The sequence below is a fragment of the Protopterus annectens genome, chromosome 6.part0 (assembly GCF_019279795.1).
Source record: "Protopterus annectens isolate FY-2018-M chromosome 6.part0, PAN1.0, whole genome shotgun sequence".
NCBI classification, from domain to species: Eukaryota; Metazoa; Chordata; order Ceratodontiformes; family Protopteridae; genus Protopterus; species Protopterus annectens.
This window is the reverse complement of record NC_056737.1, coordinates 866833280-866858422: the sequence shown is the minus strand read 5'-3', so window position 1 is coordinate 866858422 and position 25143 is coordinate 866833280. Positions and strand designations below refer to the sequence as shown.

At 40.3% G+C, this 25143-nt stretch overlaps 1 protein-coding gene across 2 annotated transcripts in view; it reads right to left on the bottom strand.

Moving 5' to 3' along the window:
- MOK (MOK protein kinase) overlaps nt 1–25143 on the bottom strand; it is a 969382-nt gene that overhangs the window by 859841 nt on the left and 84398 nt on the right. For both annotated transcript variants that reach the window (XM_044074537.1, XM_044074539.1), the window contains one exon: nt 22701–22815. In XM_044074537.1, the coding sequence (XP_043930472.1) occupies nt 22701–22815 (115 nt within the window). The remainder of the gene's footprint in view (nt 1–22700; nt 22816–25143) is intronic.

Genomic DNA, 25143 nt, shown 5'->3' with positions numbered 1-25143 from the left:
TCAATGGTGGAATACTTGGTTTCTGCTCTGCGCTTATCTTCAATTCAAAAAACATATGAGATGTTCCATCAGGCTTTGGAACTGATGCTATGGGTCTATTCCACTCACCTTTTGACTCTGCTATCAACCCCACCCCTAATATTAACTATCTTTTGTAATTTTACATGCACAGCTTTCTCTGCGACTGTGGTGCCTTGTATGGTTTTAAGCACCATATAGTGTCAATATATCATGTCTGTTCCACCAGGTAGCTCTTAAAGAACTTCTTTATTTCTTAACAGGGGATCCCTTATTTCTTGTTTCTGTGAATTGCATGCACACACATCAGTTTTTTCTTCACCAAACCAACTAGTTTCTGCCATTAATCAAACTACAGAGGTCTAGCTGATATACCATATCTGTTCTAGTCTTCTGTACCAGTGTATTTAATCCAGCAGTTTACATCACTTAAAGTTTCAAATGGACCCTGCCACTTAGCCAAACATGTGTTTTATACACAGAGGAACAAAACCAGGACCCAGTCTCTAGCTTTAAATTCCCTAGGCCCTGCATTTCTATTATACATCCATTGTTGTCTAGACTGTTCATTTTGAATGTACTTTCATTACTTAGCAATCTTCTACTAGTATTAAAAAAGTTTTCAACATCTTCAGCATCACTTTGAAATACAGACTTTCGTCAAGCAAAGTCCTTTTAAATCAGCCAAGAGGCAATATTTGTGTTATTTGTACTATTATTTTTACTTTTAGTATAATGATTCTCTGGATCTAACCTTAATTTAAGTATATGTTTTAAATGATTTATTTATTTTATTTTACATTTGTTTACCGGGGAGGTCCTAATGGACAGAGCTGTCCATTTTCAGAGGTGGCCTGGGGAGAAAGGCTCCAGAACAATTGCTAACATACTATACATAAGCTGTTTACATGAACATTGTGGTTTAGACACACAATTAAAAGTATAGCAGGTAGTAATATGATTGTTGTTCATACAGTATGTTAAGTATAGATAATCTTGAAGATGTAGTGAAGATCAGACAAGAAAGGAAAAAATTATAAAATACTAGGCAGATAGTACTTTGTTAAGAGAATATGTCCAGCTATGAAACTTTTGAGTTTGTGTCTTCGGGTAACAGCAGCTCAGGATAACAATGTCATCTTTAGCTGAACTAAGATGATCCTAGGTCAGTCATATCTCCAGTCCCATCCTTCCTGGTAGGCATACTGTTAAATGGCCACCAGGTATGCTTCAAGGTCTTCCTCTCTGGTCAATTTTTTTAATGATGGAACTGTCTTTTGCATTGATATAGCTCTTGTAATGATCATGTTTGCAAGAGTGGCTCAACTGTGGTCATCTTGGTGTTTAGGCAAGTACTATAGTATACTCCACCCAACAACAACACAACACACATTCCAGGAATTATCACTTAGTAACAACGATGGAATGTTCCTTGGGGGGAGTAAATCTGCTCAAAATTGTATGAAGTTGTGTAAGCAGCGAAAGGAAACTCAGAATTTCTAGCCAAAATAATAGATCCAAAAATGCTTGCTGCACCCACCAATGTGGTATATTAATGCATCAAAGTCAAGCTCATAAAATAAACACAACTGTTTTGTACAATGAACCAAAAACCAGTAGTACAGACTCTTCTTGGACAAACAAGTGCACCAGAGAATATCATATCAACTAGCTTTTCTTTTAAAGTCTCAAGGACTATTAAATAAAGGGTCATCGTCTCTCACACAAAATCTAGTAATTCATTTCTTGGGCAGTCATTAAATAATGTCCACAACAGATAGGTTTTTCCAGACAAGCTCTCTTTTACTCTGGATTACTTTGTAGGATGACTGCAAAAGATTGTTTGCACCTCTTGTTCAAAGGCTTCTGCATACTGTTTAAAACCTTTGTTGTGCCCATTATGCCTTTTTGGGTTAAGTTCAGGTTAATGAATATTCCAGTATAGCAAACAAATTTTAGATTAAGGTGTCTCTTCCCAATGCCAGAAGTCTAAACAAACTGCTAGACCAGAGTCACTCCTGCATTTGGAAGGCATCCATATAAGTGCAATCACTGAAACCTGGTTAAAATGGCCAGAAAGCAGTCTCTCTGTACATGAGGTTAGTGCCTAACCTGTCTTCATAGCCAGTGGCAACTCTGGTGGTGTATCCATATTTGTCAGAGATCATATCACATCTAGACAGATTCACACACAACCACAAATTGAACTTTATGAATTCCAGGTAACACTAAACAAAATCAACTATCAGTTTATTGCCTGATATAGGATTCTCTTCCATGACCCTGGAAATTCATGTAAGGTTCTAAAATGTCATAGATGAACTCCCCATAAACAAAAACTCCATCATTCTGGTAGGATTTAACTACCCACCAACTTAGTGGAATATCTATGTCACTAATATAGAATATGCTTAGAGTTTTTAGACCTAATAAAAAAATCTATGCTCCAGATTGTGATTAGCCCGTCTAGAGGACAAAATATTATTGACCTAGTACTTGCAACTGTAGAGTCATCATGCAAAACTACCTTAGTGACTCTCTCTCTGATTAAGTCATACCATAAACTAGTAACCCTTTTCCTCAAACTATCTAACCCCTCTGAAACCAATATATCAGAATTCAAAGACTTCAAGCACATAAATGATTTCAAATTCAATGATGAAATCTTGAAATTCATTTATAACGAAATCACTCCAGACACTGATTTAGCAGATAGATTCACCATGGTGTTTAACGGAAGTCCCATCCAGATACAAACATCATGGGAAATTTAAAAGTAAACCATCCTGGTGATCCACTGACATAAATAAAATCTGCAGTCAAAGAAAAGAAAATCATTAGAATAAACAGCAGATCTCAAAACCCACAAATTTTACTAAGAATTTAAAAAAAAACAAACAAAAAAAAACACGTGTTAGATCTACTATGGCAGGTCATGAACTCAGGTCGGCATGTGAGGCCAAGGAAAATTACAAATCCTTCTTCAGTTATGTTAAAAACAAAGAAACAACACTCAACAATGTACAGAACTCATAAAACATAAAAACACAGCAACAGAGAAACACAGAAATACAGATAAACAACAACATCAGTGACAACAGTGCAAGTGAAACGCACAGAAAGGTCAAGCTCCAGCAACTGTGATTCCAACAATCCAGTCCATCCACATTGCCGCCATCTCCCTGTCCAACTCCAGGATATCCCAAGTCCAATCTGGTCCCCTTCAGCACCACAGACCCACGTGCGATGCAAACAGAAACTCGACAGACAGAAATCAGGCATTCGCTACTGTATACAGACCAACTGCCACTACCTGAAGGCCTGAAAGGCCACAGCCAGCACAGCGATCTTCCAGTAATCCAACCATCCACACAGCCACAGTCATCAACCCATTGCCGGCACATTATCAGGCCTCCCAAACCAAAAATGGATCACTCAGATCAACGATTTAATCCAGTCCTTTTAAAATCAAATCTTGGCCACCAAGTCTTGTCTTCGCTTCCACCTTCCATATTTAGCACTCTCACAAATTCACCAATGATGGCCCCAAACTTCCTTATCCAGTTCAGCGACACCCACAGCAAAAAAGCAACCCAACTCAACACAACACCACAGCACTTGTCAGGTCAAACGGACACCCATCGAACCACAAATCGAACTACAATTCACAAGATTCACAAGGAAATCAACATAAAAAGCACAAAGGTACATTGAGAGCCGGAGAGGCCACTGCCACACAAGGCACCGCCATCTTAAGCCAGACTAACATTTGAGCCAAACTTCTGCTTGGTATTTACTTCTCTAACCTACAGACTAAAAATCAAAACTGATGGCTTACCCAGTCTGTGGATAATGCAAACTGACAGCCATTGCCAAATCCCCTTCTGACACAGACGCCCTCCAGCAAGAGTTTATGCTTCTAAATGCCTGATGTACTGAAAACGGTTTTACATCAAATGCTAAAAAAATGTAACATTATTATATTTGGCAGACAAACCATCCTCTAATATACAGCACTGACAAGACCCCACTTCAAAAATGAAAGTGTAGCTACAGACCAATAAAAGTCTGACTGTATTCCATCTCAAGGACCCAGTAGTCCAGGATATCTTGTACCATTATGGAGACATACATTATGTTGTGACAACAGACTTTAATCAGAATAGGTTTTAGCAGTTTACTGAGATTACACAAAACCAAATCTAAAATGGTAGACCATACAGCTAGCTTCACATACCCACAACTGTAAAATCAGCAGCTACTTAGCTTAGGGAAGAAACTTGATTAAGATAAAAAAAAAACATATTAGCTCTACTAAGGCATTTTGGAATATTCTTCCAATTATGAGTCACAAAATCTAGCTGACAGCATATTTATTTTGTCGTATAAATTACTCAGATTGTTACACCTCTCATCTCTTGACAACTGTGGTTCACGTTCCCGCATTCAGTAAATCTAACAGTGCTCTATGCATATGGAATTTGTAATATATAACAAGGTCAAAACACAGTACCAGACTGATTGTAAATTTCTAACACTTCTCCTAGTCACGCAATGCTTAATAATACCCTTTTGTTTATAGCAAACAAAGAAGTGCTGTGCTTCTTTTAATCTAGAATTCCAATAAACAGTTACAGCATGAAGAATGAAATATTTCTACATAACAGCAATATTTTCTGGCTTAACTTGCTTAAAAGCAATGTAATTTAACCTGAAGAAGTATTCCATTCTTTTAACAAGACCTGTAAACCTGGGTTGATAACTGTCATTGTTTGGCCACCATGTAGCAACAGCTGTCAGGACATCTTTCTAATTGGGCAGTAGATCATCAATGGAATATCATCCAGATCTAAACAGGTTATGTCTCCTTGTATTCAGTACTGAACAGCCCAGTTACAGAACACCATAACTCTGTGGAATGTACCTCAAAACAGATGGAAAGAACATATGCTTAAAATCCCTAAGCTAACAAAAAAAGTCTAGAAACACTGTCCCGCTCTTCTGTATCTTATGGGCTCCTTAGAAGAGACCTATACCTTACTTTCCAAGCAATCAAGGACCCAGTAGTCCAGGATCTCTTGTACCATCACAAATCAAACACTCTCACAAATGCTGAAATAAGAGATTTAAATCTGCTTCAGTAGATCAATAAAACAAAGTGGAGAAACAGATTTGTTACTCAGCATCTCCCTCACATCTGGAATCGACTCCCTTGCAGAAAAAGCAGTGTTATACATTATCTTCTTTCAAATGGGAACTTGATAACTGGATGTGTATTCAAAACTACATCTCAGGCATGATACCCAAGGGTGGGAACTGGCAAAGCATAATGGTTGGAAGACTCACTTAGTTTTGAACTTCCTACGATTCCTATGATGTCAGGGTTTTCTCAGGGGTAATCTACAGTGATTCTTCCAATTGGAGTACACTATTCAGAACCTTTGATCCAGACACACTACCCCCCATGTAAAAGAAGCCAACTTCTCTAAACTAGCAGGGTTATAGCCCTCTCTCTTATGCATCACTTAGTTACATAATTAATCTACTAAAGACCTACTAACTGAACCATGCTGTGACGTTCTCTGTTTAATACACAATATTACCCAACTTTTTAAAATAACAGTTCTACTTAAAGTGCATATTCACAATATTTACATAATTTTATAAGCAACAGATCTATTTACATTTGTACACATCACATACATCATTTTTAGACACATTCTGATAAGAATCACTCCACAGGTACCACAGTCGCCTTTTGTGCTGAAAGATCAGAATGCTGCGGGTTCTATTCCTACACCAGGTAGATGGATTAATTTCCCAGTAATGCCAGAGCAATGCAGCCCTCTAGAGTGTGCTGTCCTTTGGATGAGAAACTAAACCAAGGCCCCATCTGCCTGAGATGGTGGTAGTTTAGGTATGGTTTACTATCATAATATGGAATGGTACTTATTCGAAACTCAAGTTGGTCAAATGCATGTTGAAACTGATTGAAGCTACATTAGCGAAAGCGAGTATTCACTCGCTGGTATATGAGGTCGATGTTATGAATGAAGATCACGGTACAGTGTGGATTGGGAAATGTACCCTTTTCCTCACTGTAGTGCGATCTCGGAGTTGGCATATTTGATTTGCAAGAGGTGGGGGGTGTAGCCCCCCTACAAAAATGCCGAACTTTCAATATTGGAATTTCGGAAGTTCGAAGGTCAGTCATTACTGTTGTCATTCTCAACATTGTAAACTTCTGACATTACTACTTTCAACTTAATAATTTGATTATCTGATCAAAAAATATTGTGATTTTCAACATTATGATAGTAAACCGCATAGGTATATGTAAAAAAAAAAATCCAATGGTACTTATCAATAAAGAGTAGAGGAAGTTCTCTGGTGCCCTGAACTAATTTCCCCTAGCCAGTATGAACACCATCTTGGGTCTCCCCTGAAAACAGGCAATTGGCCTAGTGGGATTTACTCTGTAAACAAAGTATAAGCAAGTAAATAAGTGTGTGTGTGCGTGTGTGTACACGCATACCTGTGTGTGTCTGTGCAAGAGCATGCAAGTGTATATTATAATGTGAAAACAGCAGAATAATGCAAGGTTATATTTAAATGCTATGTTGTGTCAACATTTCTCTGCCCAATTTTATTATGAGCTCTGTATGTTAAAAAACTCATGACATTACAGTATTCATTGGGATACTTCAGTTGCACTTAGTCATTTAAAACATAAATAACCCTACTCCTTACAAAAGTTGTGTATGCATGATGATAATTAAAAAAAAATCCTGCACAGAAAATACTTATATTTCTAAACAATCTACACCAGACCATGAAATTCAGCATAAAACAGTGACACCTGTGTTGAACAATCAGGTCACACACTGCAATGACACTATGTACAGTATTCCTTGAACTCTACATTTGTAGAAAATTGTCAGAATTTTGTACAAGGTCAATGGACAGCCAAGTATAAAGGTTCATACAACTATCACCTGGTACCCAAATGAATGTGAATTCACACATTTCCAGTATAATTAACAGTAATATTTACAAGGAAGCCAGATTAAAAAAAAACAGTCAGCTAAATAGAGAAATAAAAATCTTGCAATATGCCAGCAGGCTTGAATTATGGGCAAGCTACTGTCAAGACATGTTGAGTATCTTTATTTCCAGACTGATACATATGAAAAATTATTGGACAGTTAGCTTAACTAGCTACAAGAGAGCTGCCCTGTAAAGTTAAAATGAAGTTCTAGTATGATACAAGGTTTTGAGTGCATGTATAAAATCTGGCAATCTCGTATTTCTTGACTGCTGATTGTGCCCATTAATGCTGCAACAACAGATGTGGGAGGACAACTGTACATTACTGCCCGTAAAAGAGGCAATTGAGGTATTCTAAGGCAGAACCATCTCTAAAACAATTTGGATCCATGATCCTTTAACTCTCACACCAAAAATGGAAACTGGGAAATTATGCATTGCGTTGCAATTAGCAGTCTCTTAGATTTACAAAAAAGAGCCTCACCCAAACTGCAACAGTGCTTCATTTAATTTAGTAGAAATCACAGTGAGCTGAAAGTCTGAATTACATACACATAATCAATTATAAAGTTCACAGAAAAGTAATACATAACAAAACTGCTCAATTTCAGTGAGTCTGAATTACTGGGAAGATACAAACATCTTACTAACTATTCAGGCATGGTCTCCAACGAAGCAGACCTGACTTGAAACCAGCTGGGTCAACAGAAAATAACAATAATAATAATAATAATAATAATAATAATAAAAAACAGAAAGATAACTCAAACAACACTTTATGAGAACCATAAGTTGTACTTGCCATGACCCTACCTAGCTCAAATTCTACTCGGTAGTACACATTTCATTACAATTTCACAGCATACTTTTTTATCACTCCAATACTATTACTGTTGTACCACAATATCATACAATCCTCTCAGTATATTATCTCCCACAATTATTGCACTGACATCTCATTACACCTCTTGATATCCCTTCCACCCCTTTCATGAATCCTGCTATATACCTTACCACACCAGTTATACAACAGATACTCACAACACACACACGAAAAAAAAAGTTTTTTGTTTTCCTTTGCAATACAGAATTTATGTGTACTTGTAGTGTTTGCTAATTAATGATAGTTTTTAAATTGTACACTAAACTGTTATGTATGTTTTTAATTGTACACTAAACTATTATGTATACTTTATATGTCTGTAATTGGAGCATTTCTCCTCGGGTCTCCGCTGAAAATGGGCTCCTGGCCCAGCTGGACTAACTCGGTTAACAAATGTCAATAAATAAATAAATAAGCAAAACTCAAAAAGTCACAAATAATGTAGAGAAAGAGACAGTGAAGTATAATAATAACACAGTAGTTAGCTAAGTTGGGAAATGACACATTACCTTACTAATTAAATCATAACTAGTGTAGTACTTTACACTTGCATGCTGTGCATTCATGAAATGAAGTTTTTGTTTTTCTTCTGGTCAACTGCGAAACACCACACAGCTGTGAGTGTCAAGAGTGATTATCACTGGCAGTGTCTCAGACTTTCAGAGAATAAATTTTGATTCTTAAAACTTCTTTTTAAAAGAACGATGATGCTAAACAGAGATAAAGTACAAACATCAAAAGAATGACAGAGAGATTAAGACTCTTTCTAAAGAGTTGATTTTGTGAGAAGAAAAGTTCTCCGATGGTTCTTCCTTTGACACCTTGTGACATAGGTTCATAGATTAGTACTAGGCTAACTGCCCTTTTGGGCCATTTGAAGCCTAGCTAGTTACCCCATGTGAGAATCAAACCCTGCACCTTGTGTCTTTAAGGTAAACACCTTAACCATTATGTCATCCTCCCACTCAACTGGACTTGAAACAGAACATTATGACTGTCAAGCTCAGGGCTTAAACACTAATGGCACTGTGTTCATCAGCAGGGCCAGTCAGTAAGAGGGATGGACCTGCAGCAGACACACTTTCAAAAATGCAGTCAGAACATTTTAAGGAAATCTAAACTGCCTATCATTAACTGGCACTATCAATTGGAGGCCCATAATCAGTCCATTAGAAAATCTACTCTCCATCTTGTTAAATTTCCTAGCTCTGCCATCATGCATGGTGACTCATTTTTTACTGCATACTTTCCCTCCTCTGCCTGCCCACTATCAAGCCTCACACTACTGGATGTCCATTAGCACTGCTTAACTCTGGAACAAGCTTGCTCTTACACAGAATAGACATATACTCAAGTCTCTACTGCCTGCCTATTTTGACAGCAATGGGACATGCAGCTATGATGTCACCTGAAGTATAATACATTCATCAATGTAATAAGGCTAACTATTAATACTACTTAATTTGTCAATGTTGTGTCTACCTTTTTTGTCATTTTTTTTGTTTTACATCTACGTCCCAAACTATTATACTTTTTTTCTCATATTGAACTATTCTATGGATATTGATGTGTACAGTTATTATTTGCTAGGTTACACCGCAGTAGAATAGTACTTTCTACTGTATTGTTGTTTCTGTCTGTGGTTCTTTATAAATTATGCAGTTTTTCTTTTCTTTACATTATTATTTATCTTTTGTTGACTGGGTTAGCCCCACCAGACTAGTAGCCTCTTTTCAGAGGAGACCCGAGGAGGTATTTACACTGCTAGGGTAAATTTAGCCAGGGCATAGGGGAACTTCCTCTATTTTTTTCTATAGGTGCAGTGGGACCTTTTACATCTCATCTGAAGGACAACACACTTAGAAGCGCAGCATCCCCTTTATGCTGTATTGCAGTGTTAGCACTCCATCTACCTGGTGTGGCAATAGAACCCACTACCTTCTGCACCAAAGGTGAGTGTGCTAACTGTTGTGCCACTGACAATGCTTAGTTTACAGTTCCATGAATGATGGCATGTAAAAATAAGTTATGTACTCACCATAACATTCTATGTTTGTAGTCCATCTCACCCTTCATTCTTACATGTGGGTTATCGGCTCCGACTCGGCCGATTACAAAGCTCTAAGTCGGCTCGTGGCAAGGTAGGTATTCCATAATGCAGTGGTATCAATCCTCAGATCTTGTTTGCTGCTAACCATAATAGAAATATTTATGCTGCACCCTCAGGTAAAGGGTAAACAATAGTGAAAAGGTCTTCAACACAAGGAAAGAGCAAAATTTCCTACCAGATCCTCTAGGACTATATGGACGGGGGTAGGTGGGTGGGTTTGTAAGAATACTACAAACATAGAACATTATGGTGAGTACGTAACTTTTTTATGTTATGTAGTCCAATCTCACCTTCATTCTTACATGTGGGACAGCATCCCCATCACCTTTTTCTCGGGTGGCTCACGGGAATACACTGTTGAGCACCATGGAACCAAAGGAAGCTCTGTCCCTGGAGGTCAAGTCAAGTAATGAGTAATAAACGTATGTGGGCTTGCCCAAGTTGGGGCTGCACAAATACTGTCCATTGAAATCCTGGCTTGAAAGGCAGTGGATGTTGCTACTGATCTGGTTGAATGACCTCTAACTTTGAAGGGGAGTTCCTTGTTATTGGAAGAGTATATAAACGTTATGCAATTAGAAAGCCAATTAGATAATGTGATTTTAGAGACTGGCATACCCTTTCTTGCTTCTGAAAAGGATATGAATAACTGGTTTGACTTCCTGAACTATTTAGTTCTGTGGAGGTAGAACCTCAGTTGCCTATGCACATCAAGTTGGTGAAGTCTGTATTCTGCCTTGTTGGTATGGTTAAGGAAAAATACTGGAAGTTCAATAGTTTGGTTAATATTGGATTGGGAGCAAATCTTAGGGACAAAGGAAGGGTTAGTTCGAAGAGAAACCCTGTCTTTATGGAAGATCAAATATGGAGGCTTGACTGAAAGTGCCTGTAGCTCTGAAACTCTTCTAGCTGAGGTTATGGCTACCAGAAGGATCGTTTTCCAAGAGAGGAATTTTAAATCACAAGTGGATGAAGGTTCAAAGGGTGGTGAGGTTAAGTACAAAAGGACAAAATTTAAATCCCAAGGAGGGACAGGTTCTTTAAATGGAGATCTCAGTAATGAAGTACCTTTCGAAAAGGCTTTACACAGTCTGAGTGCCATCAAGTTAGGTGTATGCTGTCCTAAGTGGAAATTGGAGATAGCTGCTAGCTGAACTTTAATTGTGGCAGTGGCTGAGCCTTGTTGGAAGAGTTCTGAAAGAAAGTCTAAAATTGACGAAATTGGGGTAGTGAAGGGATCTACGTTTCTGGTCTCCGCCCAAAAAGAAAATCTTTTCCATTTACTAGAATATAGTTTTCTGGTAGAAAGCTTATGAGAAGATAACAAGATATGTTTTACTGCTGGAGTGAAATCCTGAAGCCTGACTAAGGTTGGAAGTGGAGCAGCTAAGCTGTCAAGTTGAGGGAGTGGAGAGATGGATGGAAAGTTCCTGACATATGTGTCAGCAGATCTGGAACTGGGTCCAGAATTCATTGATCCTCCAGTAGATGAGGCCCGAGAAAGGGGAACCAAATCTGACAAGGCCAGTATGGAGCAATGAGAATCATCTTGCTTCACAAGGATTTTGCTTTCTGAATGACTTTTGATATGAGGGGAAACGGGGGGAAAAAGCATACAGAATTCCCGAGGGCCAATTGTGAACAAGTGCGTCTCTCGGTGTCTCCCCTGGAGGGGGGGATCAGGGCAAATTACCTGCTGCATTTGGCGTTTCATAGGGGTAGCATAAAGATCGCAGCAAGGCTGATCCCATTTGCGGAAGATCTCTTCTGCTATGTTCTGATTCAGAGACCACTCATGAAGCATCAGAATTGCCCTGCTGAGCTTGTCGGCTATCACACTGGACTTTCCTGGGATGTGCATTGCAACTGAAAAGAGTTGGGAAGATATTGCCCACTGCCAAATCCTCAGAGCCTCTCGACAAAGTATCTGGTTTTTCCTTGTTTGTTTATATACCATACCACTGACATATTGTCTGACTGGATTGCAATCATCCCTAGAGCTAGAAAGTTGTGGAGTGCTTGCAACGCCAGAAGCACTGCTCTCATCTCTAGAACACTGATGTGTAAATGGACCTCATGTTCCTGCCATATGCCTTGGACTGTCTTTCCCAGGTAATGCCCCCCCCCCCCTATCTGGGAAGCATCCGTGGTCACAGTGGCAACAGGTTGAAGTGGAATGAATGGTCTTCCGATGATTAAGTCGTTGGACTGAATCCACCAAAGAAGATCCTTCTTGCAAGTTTCTGTTATTATGACTGGATGAGACAGAAGACGTTCCTGAAGCGACCACTGGGAGAAGACTAACCACTGTAGTATTCCTCATATGCATCCTGGCTAATGGAACAAGGGTTATGGTTGAGGCCATTGTTCCCAGTAGTTTGAGCACTATCTCTGCTTTGACCTTGTGTCTGGAAAGTAGGAGCAATATCTAATGTCTGAGATTTGCAATTCTGTCGGCAGGAAGGTGCACCATTATTGAAACGGTGTCTATTTCGGCGCCTATAAAAGTAACATGCTGACAGGTCGACAAGGCAGATTTTTGCAAGTTTATTGTAATGCCTAGCTCAGCACAAATTTGTAGAGTCATGTCTCTGGCCTGTTGAAATAGATACTTGGTGGTGGCAGTCAAGAGCCAGTCATCCAGGTATGGAAACACTCAGAATCCAAGACGTCTCAAGTGAGCTGTTACTACTGCCATGCATTTGGTGAACACTCTGGGGGCTTTAGTGAGACCAAAGGGAGAGCATGAAACTGATAGTGACTGGCTCCCAGTTGGAAGCGTAAGTGACTCCTCGATGGTCTGTCCATTTTTATGTGGTAGTACACATCTTGGAGGTCTATCGAGCACATCCAATTGTCTTTCACTAAAAGGGGGAGTATAGAGTGCAGTGTCACCATTCAGAACTTGGACTTCTTTACTGATTTGTTTAGTTTGCTGAGATCCAATATGGGCCTCCGGTCCCCTGTTCTTTTTGGCACTACAAAGAATCTTGAGTAAGTTCCAAATCCTATCTGGTCTGTGTGGGGACGGATTGGATGACTCTTTTGTTTACCAACTTTTGAATCTCTACAGTTGCTTGATCCCTGTGATTGGGTGGAACATCCGGGATTTTCCTGGTGCGAGGAGGGGGGTAGGAGAAGGGTATGGAGTATCCTCTGGATATTATGTTTTGTACCCACTTGTCTTTTGTGATATTGTGCCAGGCTTCTGGGTACAAAGATAAATGTCCCCCGATTGGCTCCAGAGTAGCACAGTCTGGCCTCCTTTCAGGAGAGCTGATAAGGACGTCCGCGAAAGGAATCACGGTCACCCTGGTTCTGTGGACCCCCTCTGCCTCTAGAACACCATCTACCATTATTTCCTCTCCCTCTACCCCTGGGGAAGGAATCACCTCGTGCGTCTGGGAAAAATCTCTGGGATTTCTTGAACCACATCTTCCCGCCTTTCTGCCCTTTAGGATAGGGTCTTGAAGGGACAGAAAAACGTACTCCGATGGCAGAGAGAGTTTTCCCTTCCTGCTTGCATCTGGTGAGTGTATCCTTAACTTTTGGTCCAAACAGTGAGAAACCGTCAAAAGGGACATTCGTGAAGGTAGACTTAAGGTAGACTTAAAGGGATTCACAAAGTTACACAAGCTCATCCAGGAGTGTCTCCTCAGGGAAACTCGTGAACCCGCTGCCCTACCCACTCCATCTGCTGCATATGATATCAGCCTCATTGAGGAGTTCACAATGGAGTTTAAGGTGGATAACTGAGCGGTAACCTTTTCTGGTACCCCCTCAGTTGAAGTACCTTGCAAAGTATCTCCTAGTTCCTTCAGGAGATCTCTCTGAAGCCTTGTAAAATGGGTAAGATAATTCAGCAATCTAAGGGTAAAAGCCACTGAAGAAAAAACACGCTTCCCATATCTGTCCATCATTCGACACTCCTTATTCGGCGGATGCACAGATGAGGATGTCTCTGCAAGCTCCTTCTTGGTGACTGCTGCCACCACCATAGCATCTACCGGCACACCTTTTGTCAAGAAATCCTTTTCCTTGGGGGATGAGAGAAATTTGTTTAGCCTCCTAGGGACTGGTTCCATGGTGTCAGGGGATCTCCACGACTTTCGACTGACCAAGTCCATGAGCTCGTCTAAAGGCGGAGACACAAAACAGGCTGAAGGTTGAGCTCCGAAAGCCTTCAGGTACACTGACTCTTCATCAGAAGGGGTGAGTGTAGGCCAGCCGCCTCTATGCTTTAGGATCTCACAGATATCTAACAAAGGAGATATCAGAGGACAACCGTGGGGACCCTTCTGATTCCTCGAGGTCAGTGTCAGAAGTGACAGACTCATCAGGGGAGTCTACATGCTTCCTCTTGCATGTTTTCTTCCAAGGAGGCTCCTCAGAAGGGTATTCTGGGGAGATCTCGGAAGAATGGGGACCACGCAAAGGGTGTTCCTGAGGCTGTGGATCTCTACTGTCATGTGGATAGGGTGGCACCAAGACAGAAGCCGGTGCTTTTGGGGGAAGAACATCAGCATCCTTGCACAGAGCTATAGATTTGGCCAGCACACTCCTCATCAGCTTGAAGGCCGACCCCCCCCTCCTTCTCTGAGGACACCACTGGTTCCATAGAAGCAGAGGTAGCCCCCGGTACCAAGGAGATCGGCTCAGACACCAATGTAGGAGCCGAGCTCAGACGAGCCGACGTACCAAGAGGTAACCACGGAACTGAAGAGACTTGGGTCCAAGAATCCCCCTCGGGGCCGACTGGTGAACTTTGGCTCCTAGACACTATGGATGGCACCAAGAGTGCTGGAGCAGATATCAGTTCCAAAAAAGCCACTTGGGGTTCCGGAGCCGAAGGTTCTGCTGCAAGCAGTACTGAATATTCTGGCTCTGATAGACCGGAATGGCTCAGAGGCTGAACGTAAATCTATTCTCCTTAGGGAAAGTCACTCTCAAAAGTCACAAGGAATATTTTTGTGGCTTGGGACCATTTCCTGTCTCTGTGATGCCTTAGCTCAAAGAGAAGCAGCTAGATAGAGATGTATGCTCTGTGTATAATGAAAAAGCAGAGTGTGTGCCAGCAGCATGGAGAAAGTTTTTTTTTCTGCCGAGTGGTCCTCATGCCTGTGCTTAATTTATGAAGTTTACTGAAAATAGACCTCACCATAGCAGATCTATTATTTATAAGTAAATGCTTAATTCATTCACACTACAAGAACTGAGGAATGCAACACTCTTGAGTGCCTCTATAGAAATGAAAACTGTATCCCAAGTTGTTTTTCAGAAAAATCACATTTTAAACGTTATCCAAATCCAAATGTTTCTAATTGTGGAAAACAAAAATCCTACTAAGTCAAGCAAAAGTTGCTGACATCACAAACATTTTAACTATTTTCTATCAAAAAGACATGTCTTGGTAAAAGAGTGGTTCTGCTCTGTGACTATGGTACAGAGCAAAAAAAATGCATGCATTACCTAAGCACATTAACAAAATGCAACCATTATTTCTGAGTGTACCTAAATCAAAAAGGCTGAACAACTGATCAAGTGATTAAAGTCTGAAAGCATTCTAGGATTGCTCCAAAAGAAAGCAAGATACATAAGCACTGCATCAGTGAACCCTCAAGGAAGCCTTCTGAAGTGAATGACTTCTGATTTCATTTTCTAATATCCCCATCTCAGCATATTTCTCAACTTTCTTTCTTGTACCTAGAGTCATGAATGCCTCTTGCTAGTACTTAACCTGATGTCACAAACTATGCTAGGGCAGCATGCCTAGCCCCTGCTCCACTCAACTTATTCCTCTATTCACATAACCATCATCTGCAAGACAAGAAACAGAGCACACAGGAATATATCACATTACTTCCTTACCTGGAAAAAGCCATATGTAGCTGCAGAACAAAGTCCTTCCAGTCACAATGGCAGAGTAAAAATCATTGCAGAAGGCCTGTTCAAAATTATCTGCTATGGTGAATACATATCTGCTGGATCTGGTTTTACAGGTCAACTGCACTGAGTAACTGAAGGGAAGATACCTAAACAGTAAAAGTTAAACAAGCAAAGCCAGTTCTGCTGATACAGAGGGATAAAGCACTAACTACAATCCATGTGACCCAAGTTCAAACAGCAGCTTGAACACTTGGAGCTGGCAAGGGGAGGGGAGGAGTAACACAGCTATGAAGGCTCACCTCTTTTCAGGAAGACGGTATAGAGCTCATACTTGGAGCACTCATTCCAGACCTTGGATGTGTGACAGATCTACTCTCCGCCACTTGATTCTTGGTCCTGGGTTGAACCAATGACAAATAGAGACTCACCTCTTAGGTGAACAAATGGATTGCATTGAGCCAGTGGAGTGAGGGGAGCAGGACGACTGCTGAGGCAGAAACAAAAAAAAAATGAGAAAAATAAAACTGAAACATGCAAGAAGGTCACAGCTTGAGGAAAACCTAAAGGCAAGCACTAAATAGGAGTGTTATGAAGCACCAAGCTGACAAAAATGACCTTTGATGAAGATGTGAACTGACAACTGAGTGGCTGTGGCACATATGTTGGCAATGAGCATTTTTGAATCAATTACTAGAACTGATCATATTCGTGATGTAATGGCATCTGATAGAAGTATTTTTCAATGAGTAGTTACCCCCTCACTGCTAAATGCTGTGTTGTTCCATCTATAAAATGGTTGGTTTAGCTACTGCATGCTTCTGTCTCCCAGCAAAAGGCAAACAGCTGTTCTATCTTCCTGAACTCTTGAATCCTCTACAGACAAAACCTGAGCTGGCAATCCACATCTAAACAAATGAGAAGGCCCCCACCACCACCAGGCTGATTATTCACATGCAATGAAAATAGGCAGATGAAAGAACAAATTAATGATAATTCTGGTACCATTATTAAATGAAATGTAAGTTAGTCCTAAGGATCATTCAACTACTGTGAAAGACAAACAGGTTTCTCTACAGGTTTAAAAGATGAAGCTCAGAGATCATGCAGGCACAGGTGAAGAAAACAGTAGTGTCTTCCAAAAGGTGAGCATCAAAGTCAACAGGATGATTGGCAAGCCTGTCAGTTTTGTCCAAGCCCTAAACAGGAGAAGGGTTCAAAGGTGGGAGAAGATCAAGAACGTTTTAAGGATCAGCATATGCAGTCAATGCTAGATAACAGTTCTGTTCTTTAAATAGTCAAAGCAGACAAACGTGCTTGAAACATGTACTCTGACCATGGAATAATTACGATACAAGTTGGAAAGGTGCACAAGATAAGTCAATATCACCTGCAAGCAAGATTAATAAGAAGGTACAGGACACCTCTCAACCCAAATGAAGAACCTGTTTTACATAGCAGAGCCAGAGGGTATCCAATGACCAGAAGGCATTCTGGCAGTTTTCATCATTTCAAAACTCGTGACTGTGAGCCAGCAGAAGCAAAAAAATGGGAAAGCTAAGCTATGTGGTGGAGATAGCTGTCACTCCAATTGCCAAGGACTTCCATGGCTTGTACCAGAAAGTTTTATGTATTGCCAGGGACGTGAAAGTCAGAAACCACACCTTTCAACACCAATGCAAGGCAATGAGAATGAGTTTTACACATTATTTTGGACTTGTATGATAAGAAATGGAATCAGAAGGAATGGTGGAAAAATGTACATGAATCTTCCCTGCACACATCCACAATCCTCCCCTCCCCTACTGCAGCACATAGCAGAAAAGGGGAAGAACAGAGTTCTTTCATATACAAAAAGGTTGCCCTCTACAGTGTCCCACTCTTGGGATGCATTTCCTTCTCTATGTTTTGTTCATTCACTGTTATCGCCTGTACCATCAGCATCCCTGTATCTTGACTGGCCCATTTATTTGTCATGGTAGAGAGTCAGTTGCAGCAGCTGTCATACAAACAGCCATCAGGGGTTTTGTGGATAAGCCCCTAAGCCTAGCAACTGGATTGGGGGGGGCTGTATAACCCACAACACTACTGATGGCCATAATGTACTCCCATGTGATTGTGCATTCCCAATAACCCACCATGAAGGCTACCACCATACAGCAACTAGGTAATCTAAACACATGCCCCCGGCCTCATTTTGAGTCTGTTGTCCCTCCTAAATGTAGTAATTTGTGGCCTGCTTTTCTCTCAAGATGAGAATGTTCATCTTCTCAATGCAGCTCTGGGCACCTGGACAGATAAACAGTCCTGGGTAACCTTAGTTGTAGTCAGGGCTTTATCCCTCAAAGCCAATAGAGCTAGCCACTGTTGAAAGAATTTGAACAGAAAGAACTCCTAAAGTTTCAGCTCCAGGAAGGTCTAATGCTGTAGCTCAAAAAATCTGCCAGCACATTCCCTTCCCTTGAAGTGTAAACTGCTGTAAAGAGTGATGCTGCAGCCTATAATCCAGTTAGATCTGCAGTGCCTTACAGCACAGAAGAGTATAAAAGTTTTTGCTACCCTATATATTTATGAACCAGTAGTCATGGCTTAACTGTTTGACTAGGACATTATTTTCCTCTAGAGTGTGTACTATTGTTAAGAGCGATCAATTATCTGGCCTGAAGTCCACCACCAGATCTGGATTGCCTCCTAACACAGGGGATTACAAGTGTTTGATTATAAATCAAATCATGTCCTGACTGCTTGACCAGGGTAGAAGTTAGAATGTATCGATCTTCACTCTCCTTCCAAGGCCTTTTGGGAGAGAAACACTGCCTTAAATTCCAGACAGCTTATGTATAGGCCCCTCTGTTAGCATTACCCTTCTCCTAAACAATGGAAAAGTCAAAGCGAGTTGCAGAATGCACCAGAAAATCACTAACTGTCAGAAACTGTACAAGGTTCTGATAGAGGAAGAGCTAGTGTATGCTAAGACTGATGGGAATCATACTTCAAAATGCAGTTTGATGACAAGGGTCTGACACCAACAGAAAGTCCATGAGTGCATGATGGTATAGCACAGAGGTGCAGCTAGGAAGGGACAAAGGCGGGTAGCTACTCCTTGCTGTTAGGGGTCATGATTGGCATATGCTGACAATGCAGTAGTACAATTCCAGCATTCAGAAATAATTGCTGATACTGTATTTGTGGTGGTGGTATTATGACTAACAAGCCACTTATTACATTTTAGAAAGCTGTTTGATACACCTTCAGAGCAGGAAAGTTATATTTGTTTTTTTTTTTCTTCTTCTTTTTGGTTTGCAACTTTAAAAGGACTTTTTTGTCCTAAACTTAGAGTTGAGAGGGGTGCTACACTGGGGAACTGCACAGGGCACATGATAATCTAGCTATGACTCTGATACTGAAGCTGCTGGCATTTCACCATTCACTACATCACTCACACCCTCAAGTCTGGACTGTCAGGAGGCATAAGAAGAGTAGAGATATCCTATCCTTGATGTTCCTTCATATCATCACCTAGGTACTACAGCTTGTCTCTCTCTATAGTCAGGAATCAGTGGCAAGAAAGAGTTTCCAGTTCTTCCCTCATAAAAGAAATCCTCTGAGTCAGAGTTAGAAAGACCATCTACCAGTATATGGAACTCTCTCAGGTTTGCAACCACTGAAGTGCCCAAGCCTGGGATACTAAAATGGATTCCTGATGAAGCCACCGGGAGACTGCTGACTCAGTACAGAAAATCTTCTAGAGAAAAAGAACAGCCTAAATGGTGATAATGTGTATTAAAAAGTGTTGCCTCCCAAACCAAAACAAAGGAGAAAAGAAATGCATGTATGTTAATGTCTATTAATTTCTGTTTTATTAATACATACCATTTGTGAAATTTGCCTATTGTACCAGGTTGTGGCTGAAAAGGGTCATGAAACAGACTACTTATCTGGTAAAAACATAAATGCATAAATAAAAAAGTAAAACCACCTCTGCAAACATCGGTAAAAGATAAGTTAAAAGGCATGCATCTCATCAAGCCCCCACAGCTTGCCAACCCTGTACAAATTCTTACACTCATTATCAAGTGGTAAAGGTGGAAGGATGCCAGTGTCTGGGACTTCTGCTATACAACACAGATCAAAGAGAAGTCTTCTCTAGGGTGCTTGGCCACAGAAGTGTTGCTAGGGCAGGTGAAGGGGGCAACTGTCCTGGGCACAAGATATTATGGGGCATGATCCACATTTGCCAGTGGGGAGGTACTGAAGTACTGCATTTGCAGTCATGGCTGAAGCACTTCATGTATGTGATATTCTAACTGTAGAAAGCAGTTTATTACATTTTAGCAAGCAATCTGCTACAGTTTCAAGCAGAAAACTGATGGTCTTTAACTCACAGAGAAGACCTTTGTTTTGTTCCAAAACTCCTCAGAGGCATTGGACTCTAGATAGACTAGCTACATCTCTGCCTGGCACATATATCATTCCACTTTGATGGGGATTTGTAGAGGGCATTAGCCTTCTTAGGAACCAAGGCAGAATAACTGTGAACCTTCCTGGCTCATAAATAGCATATTTAAGGAAAGATTCAATAGCAGGGGATGACACAAGGCTTTTCTACCTTCTAATATTCACCCTTAAGGTATTTCTGGAAAAAAATGGTAGAGTTGCTACTGGCCAGACCATTCTGAATTTCAGCCTGAACCTTTCCCAAAGAGGGAGATCATTTGGTCGGCAGCTAAGTGGGAGGCACTGTTAACCTCTGTCAACCTCAGAGATGGGGATCTCTGATATTTTATAGCTCTCTTCACAATATGCTAAGAAGGAAAGAGATTCACCCCTGCTTTTAGCTCCAGACAGAGTGACTGAATTCAAATGGAATTTGCAATATGGAGTTTCCAAAGATTGGGTAATGGAGCCTCAGCACTGGGGGATTTACACTCTGGTGGTTGCCTTTAGTCCTGTGCACTCCAATGGTCAAAAATGTTCTCCCGCACATATGTAATACAGGTTATTATGAGCAGATCTTATCTTAACCAACTTATTATGTATTTGAGACATGGATGCCAAGAAATTTACCTGACTTGTTCATTGCTGGTCAGAACTGCCATTTGTTAATCCCTAGTAAGAGACTCCAATCTTAACAATTCTTAGGGTTGCTTAACAAAAGGCTGATATTGGAGCATAATCATGGCATTTCATGCATGTGCTATGTCTATGGGACAGAAGGACATGTTGGCATCTACTTTATTCTGGCCAACAAGTCTTGCAAGATTTGTGGAGGCAGGAGTGGGCAAAACACAATGTTGTCAGAAGTATGACTATGAAGCATGCAATAGCGACTCCAGGGACCATTTCACAAAGAATGGCAAGATACATACATGTTCTAAGTAGTCTTAACTTTGGTGAAACAGTGCAAATAGCTTGGAAGGCATACTAACAAGGTGTTTGCTGGAGTCACCTCTTACACTCCTCCTGTTGACTCTGGATACCTCGCCATTCAGAAGTGGCAGGCTCCTGAATAATTAAGGATGCGAGACTGCCTCATGGGTAGCATTAACAAAGGAAGATGTGACTGGTATGTTGGCTTTGATCCCTGGGCATGCTCATATTGGTCTGGTGCCAGACCAGGAACAAGCAGAGGATATTCCTACCAGTCTCTCTGCTTAGCAACCACCACAAAACTGTCATCTTATGTAGGTCTTAAGCTTTTCTATTTTTCTTCTACAGGTGGATGGGTTGAAGCACTGGCACTTATGGCAATATGTCTCATAATATTCTTTTGTCAAGCAATAGGCACAGTGCCACTGTGGATACTGGTTCCTGGCCTGGTGACCACATGAGCACCTTCAAAGGTTCAGTGAACTAGGCATTGAATGCTGGAACTTTGCTAGGATAAAAGTTATGATCAAGATCCAAATTATGTGAGCACCAGAAAAGAACTGAGTGGTACAGAGGCTTGACATTCTTCCTATCCCAATAAATAAACATCACAACATGTAGCATCTGAAATCTAAACAACTCTAGTTAGAAATCTAAATGTACTTCCATAAAAACTTCTAAAAAATGTGATACCTGCATGACCAGGATACAGTTATTTGATACAACTTCTGTTTGGAAAACTACCTTTGACAACAAATTCTAGATAACAAGTAGATAACTCATGGGGCAGCAAATTAAGCCTGTTCAACTTAAAAATGGAGATCCTAGGGATTGGACAGGGTATTCACTAGCTTAAACAGAAAAGGGAATAGATCTTTTTTTAATATCAAATATAATGTAAACATCATGGCTGTACCACCTTTGCCTGCACGACCAATTATCTGAAAAAAATGTATGCACCTGTTTCTCGTTCAAGTATAACAACATTTCCATTAAGCTATACACATTTTCTGGTTCAAAGATTACACTAAAAGCTGACTCCACCTCTAAATTCAAGAGAGACTGAAACAATGTTAAGCATGCACGTCTAAATCTCAGATGTAGGTAAGGCTTTATTAAAATATGACTGACAATCCAGACTTGTACATTTAATCTGCCATTACATAACCACAGACTATCAAGTCACATGCATTCTCTTCAGCACCTTGGGTAATGTAGTAAATAACAGCATAAGTCCCTTAGGACATTTGCTGGTCAGCTGTTGCATGTGGAGCTTGACAGACCTACCGTTTCCCCAACTGTTAGTTTCACTTGTAAATTATTTAATTTAATGCATAACTTTTGAAGACTGTAATATACAGTACTCACATAGAGATGAAAAACACATACCTTTCAAATCGTTGTTTCATTTTCTTACATGCATAATAGTTTCCATCCTTATAACTCTGTATCTTCATGACATCAGAAAATGTCCCCTCACCTATTTTAGAAATTATTTTATAACCTGTAGAAAAATATATTAATTTTATTTTAATTTTAAATGTATTAAACTGGTACTTTTAAGCACATGGAATTATATGTTATATTAATGTTTGTATTACATGCTTAAAAAAGTCTCATATAAATAAGAGGAAATACTTGTTCTTATCAGTCTTAATTATTTAAAACATTTCTGCTATGCAAATTGTACAACAATGCCAGATAAGTGAGGCTTTATAAAGTTTTTATAATGCATGGCATGTTTATGCTGCTTCTGCAGTATTACACACTGACATGTATAAATGTTCATGAATTATGGTATGCCAAGATTCCACTTGCATAAATGAACAATTTGGCACAATACCTTTGCACTGTACTTCTGAACAGGTTGGGACTGTAGGGAGAAAGGGCAGATTTTTTTTCACCTTATTATGCCCTTATGCTCTTTCACAGACCTGTCACATCCTGTATCCATCTAGGTCACAGCCAATCTGTGCTATCGTAAACCCCTTAAAAGCATCGTTGCTGTATCCACTATACAGGCTGGATAAACTAGAAACACCCTAAGTGTGGCTCCTGTGGATTTGCAGCCCCATTCTGTGGAAAATGTTTATCAGTTTTTGGTATGCTTCCACAAGTGACAGTGATCCAATACAGCTGGTGCACCACGAAATGATCACGTAGAATCAGTGCTAGCTGCAGACAGGATGAGGACTCTGGCCCCATTTTCTAACTTTCTCCCAGACTGTAGTAGCAGTTAACACCTTGTGCCCCTTATATTTACTTTAGCATCTGCTGATTCACCTGGTCTCCTATGGGAGATAGTTCCAGAGTGGCTGCATCCTCATCCCTTCCCTCCAGAAGTAGAGTTACCATAGAGACTGCATCCTACCTCACATCCACTAGGCTGGTCCTCCAGCTGCCTATCTAAGGTGGATATGACAGAAAAGTGAGAAGTAGACCAGGGGGTCTACTAATAATGTGTGATATGCTATGGACAAAACAGCAAATGTGGAGGTGGGAGGGGGAGACATGCTTGCCAGGGTAGGTGTCTTTGGGACATGACAGCAATGGGGAAGATGTACTATTCATCACAGCTATGGCTGGGACACAACAGCAAAAACAAGAGGTTTGCAAAGAGTGCATTTTTTTAACTGTTGTGGCTAGGATATAGCAAGCAGTGGCAGGAGGTAGGAAGGAAGTTCACTGTACATGCTGCTTCTGAAACAGTGTGCCAGAACAACCAGGATCAACACATACCCAAATATTGCTATGTGTACACTATACCTCTAAAGTGTTAAATGCATTGTTTGAATATTTATTTCTTAAATGTATGCCTGTAGTTCTCTCCCTATACTAAGTGCCTCATTGTAAAAGGCGTTCTTCAAACTACTAATTGTAAAAACTGATCTTCAAACTATTTTGCAACAATGTAATTTCTTTTTTCAGTTGTTCTAAAACCTTTTTGTGATACTCCTCCTTTATTCTATGTAAATATTTGATGTGATATACATTTTGTATTCTGTGTTACTGTAATTTTTTCCCAAAGGTCCCAGGTCAAAGATGACAAAAGTCTATCCACCAGTCTACCTACCCAGTTACCAGATAAATAAATAAGTTGCAACATCAAAATGTTAATTTATTCAGTCTGGGCCTTGTACCTCTACCTGTGATATTCAATCCAGGATCATTCATAAATCCTAAGGTAAGTCTGTTCATTTATTTCATGACGGTAAAGTTATAACCAGTCGTCTACCCTAACAGAGCAAATCAGAGCACCATGCAAGTATTCCAATTAACAGAATATCAGAAGGCTTATTTGATCACAACTACAGCAGGTTTAAAAATCTGACCACTGAAGAAGCTGAAACAGATATCATATACACAAACAGTAACACATGATAAAGTGTATCATAGTGAAAGACTGCACACCACAGTGTTAGGTAAAGAGAAATGTTGACTACCATTAGATATTAGGGTTTATGTATTTCATAATGAGGATAACGGATAGAAATAAATGTCAGATATGCTCACAAAAGTTTCTCTTACATATTCCAGATATTCATATATTTCTTGAACCTAGCCTTATGTTTATTTAAAATGCTTCCACAAAAGATAAAGTCCTGACTGCATCCTAGGCAACCCAAGATCAGTCAATGGCTCAGGACAATGGAAAGACCAAGGTGGGAGGATAAGGAAGAGTGGCCGATGTTAGCTCGCCCATTCTAGGGGAGGACAGTGAGCTAGACCCATTGCACTACTGACCCCAGCAGGTGTGCTGGACTACTGCAAGATGCATTTGAGAACTGGGTAATAGTGGTTACTTGTAAGTAAGCCTGGAAGTCATGCGTGC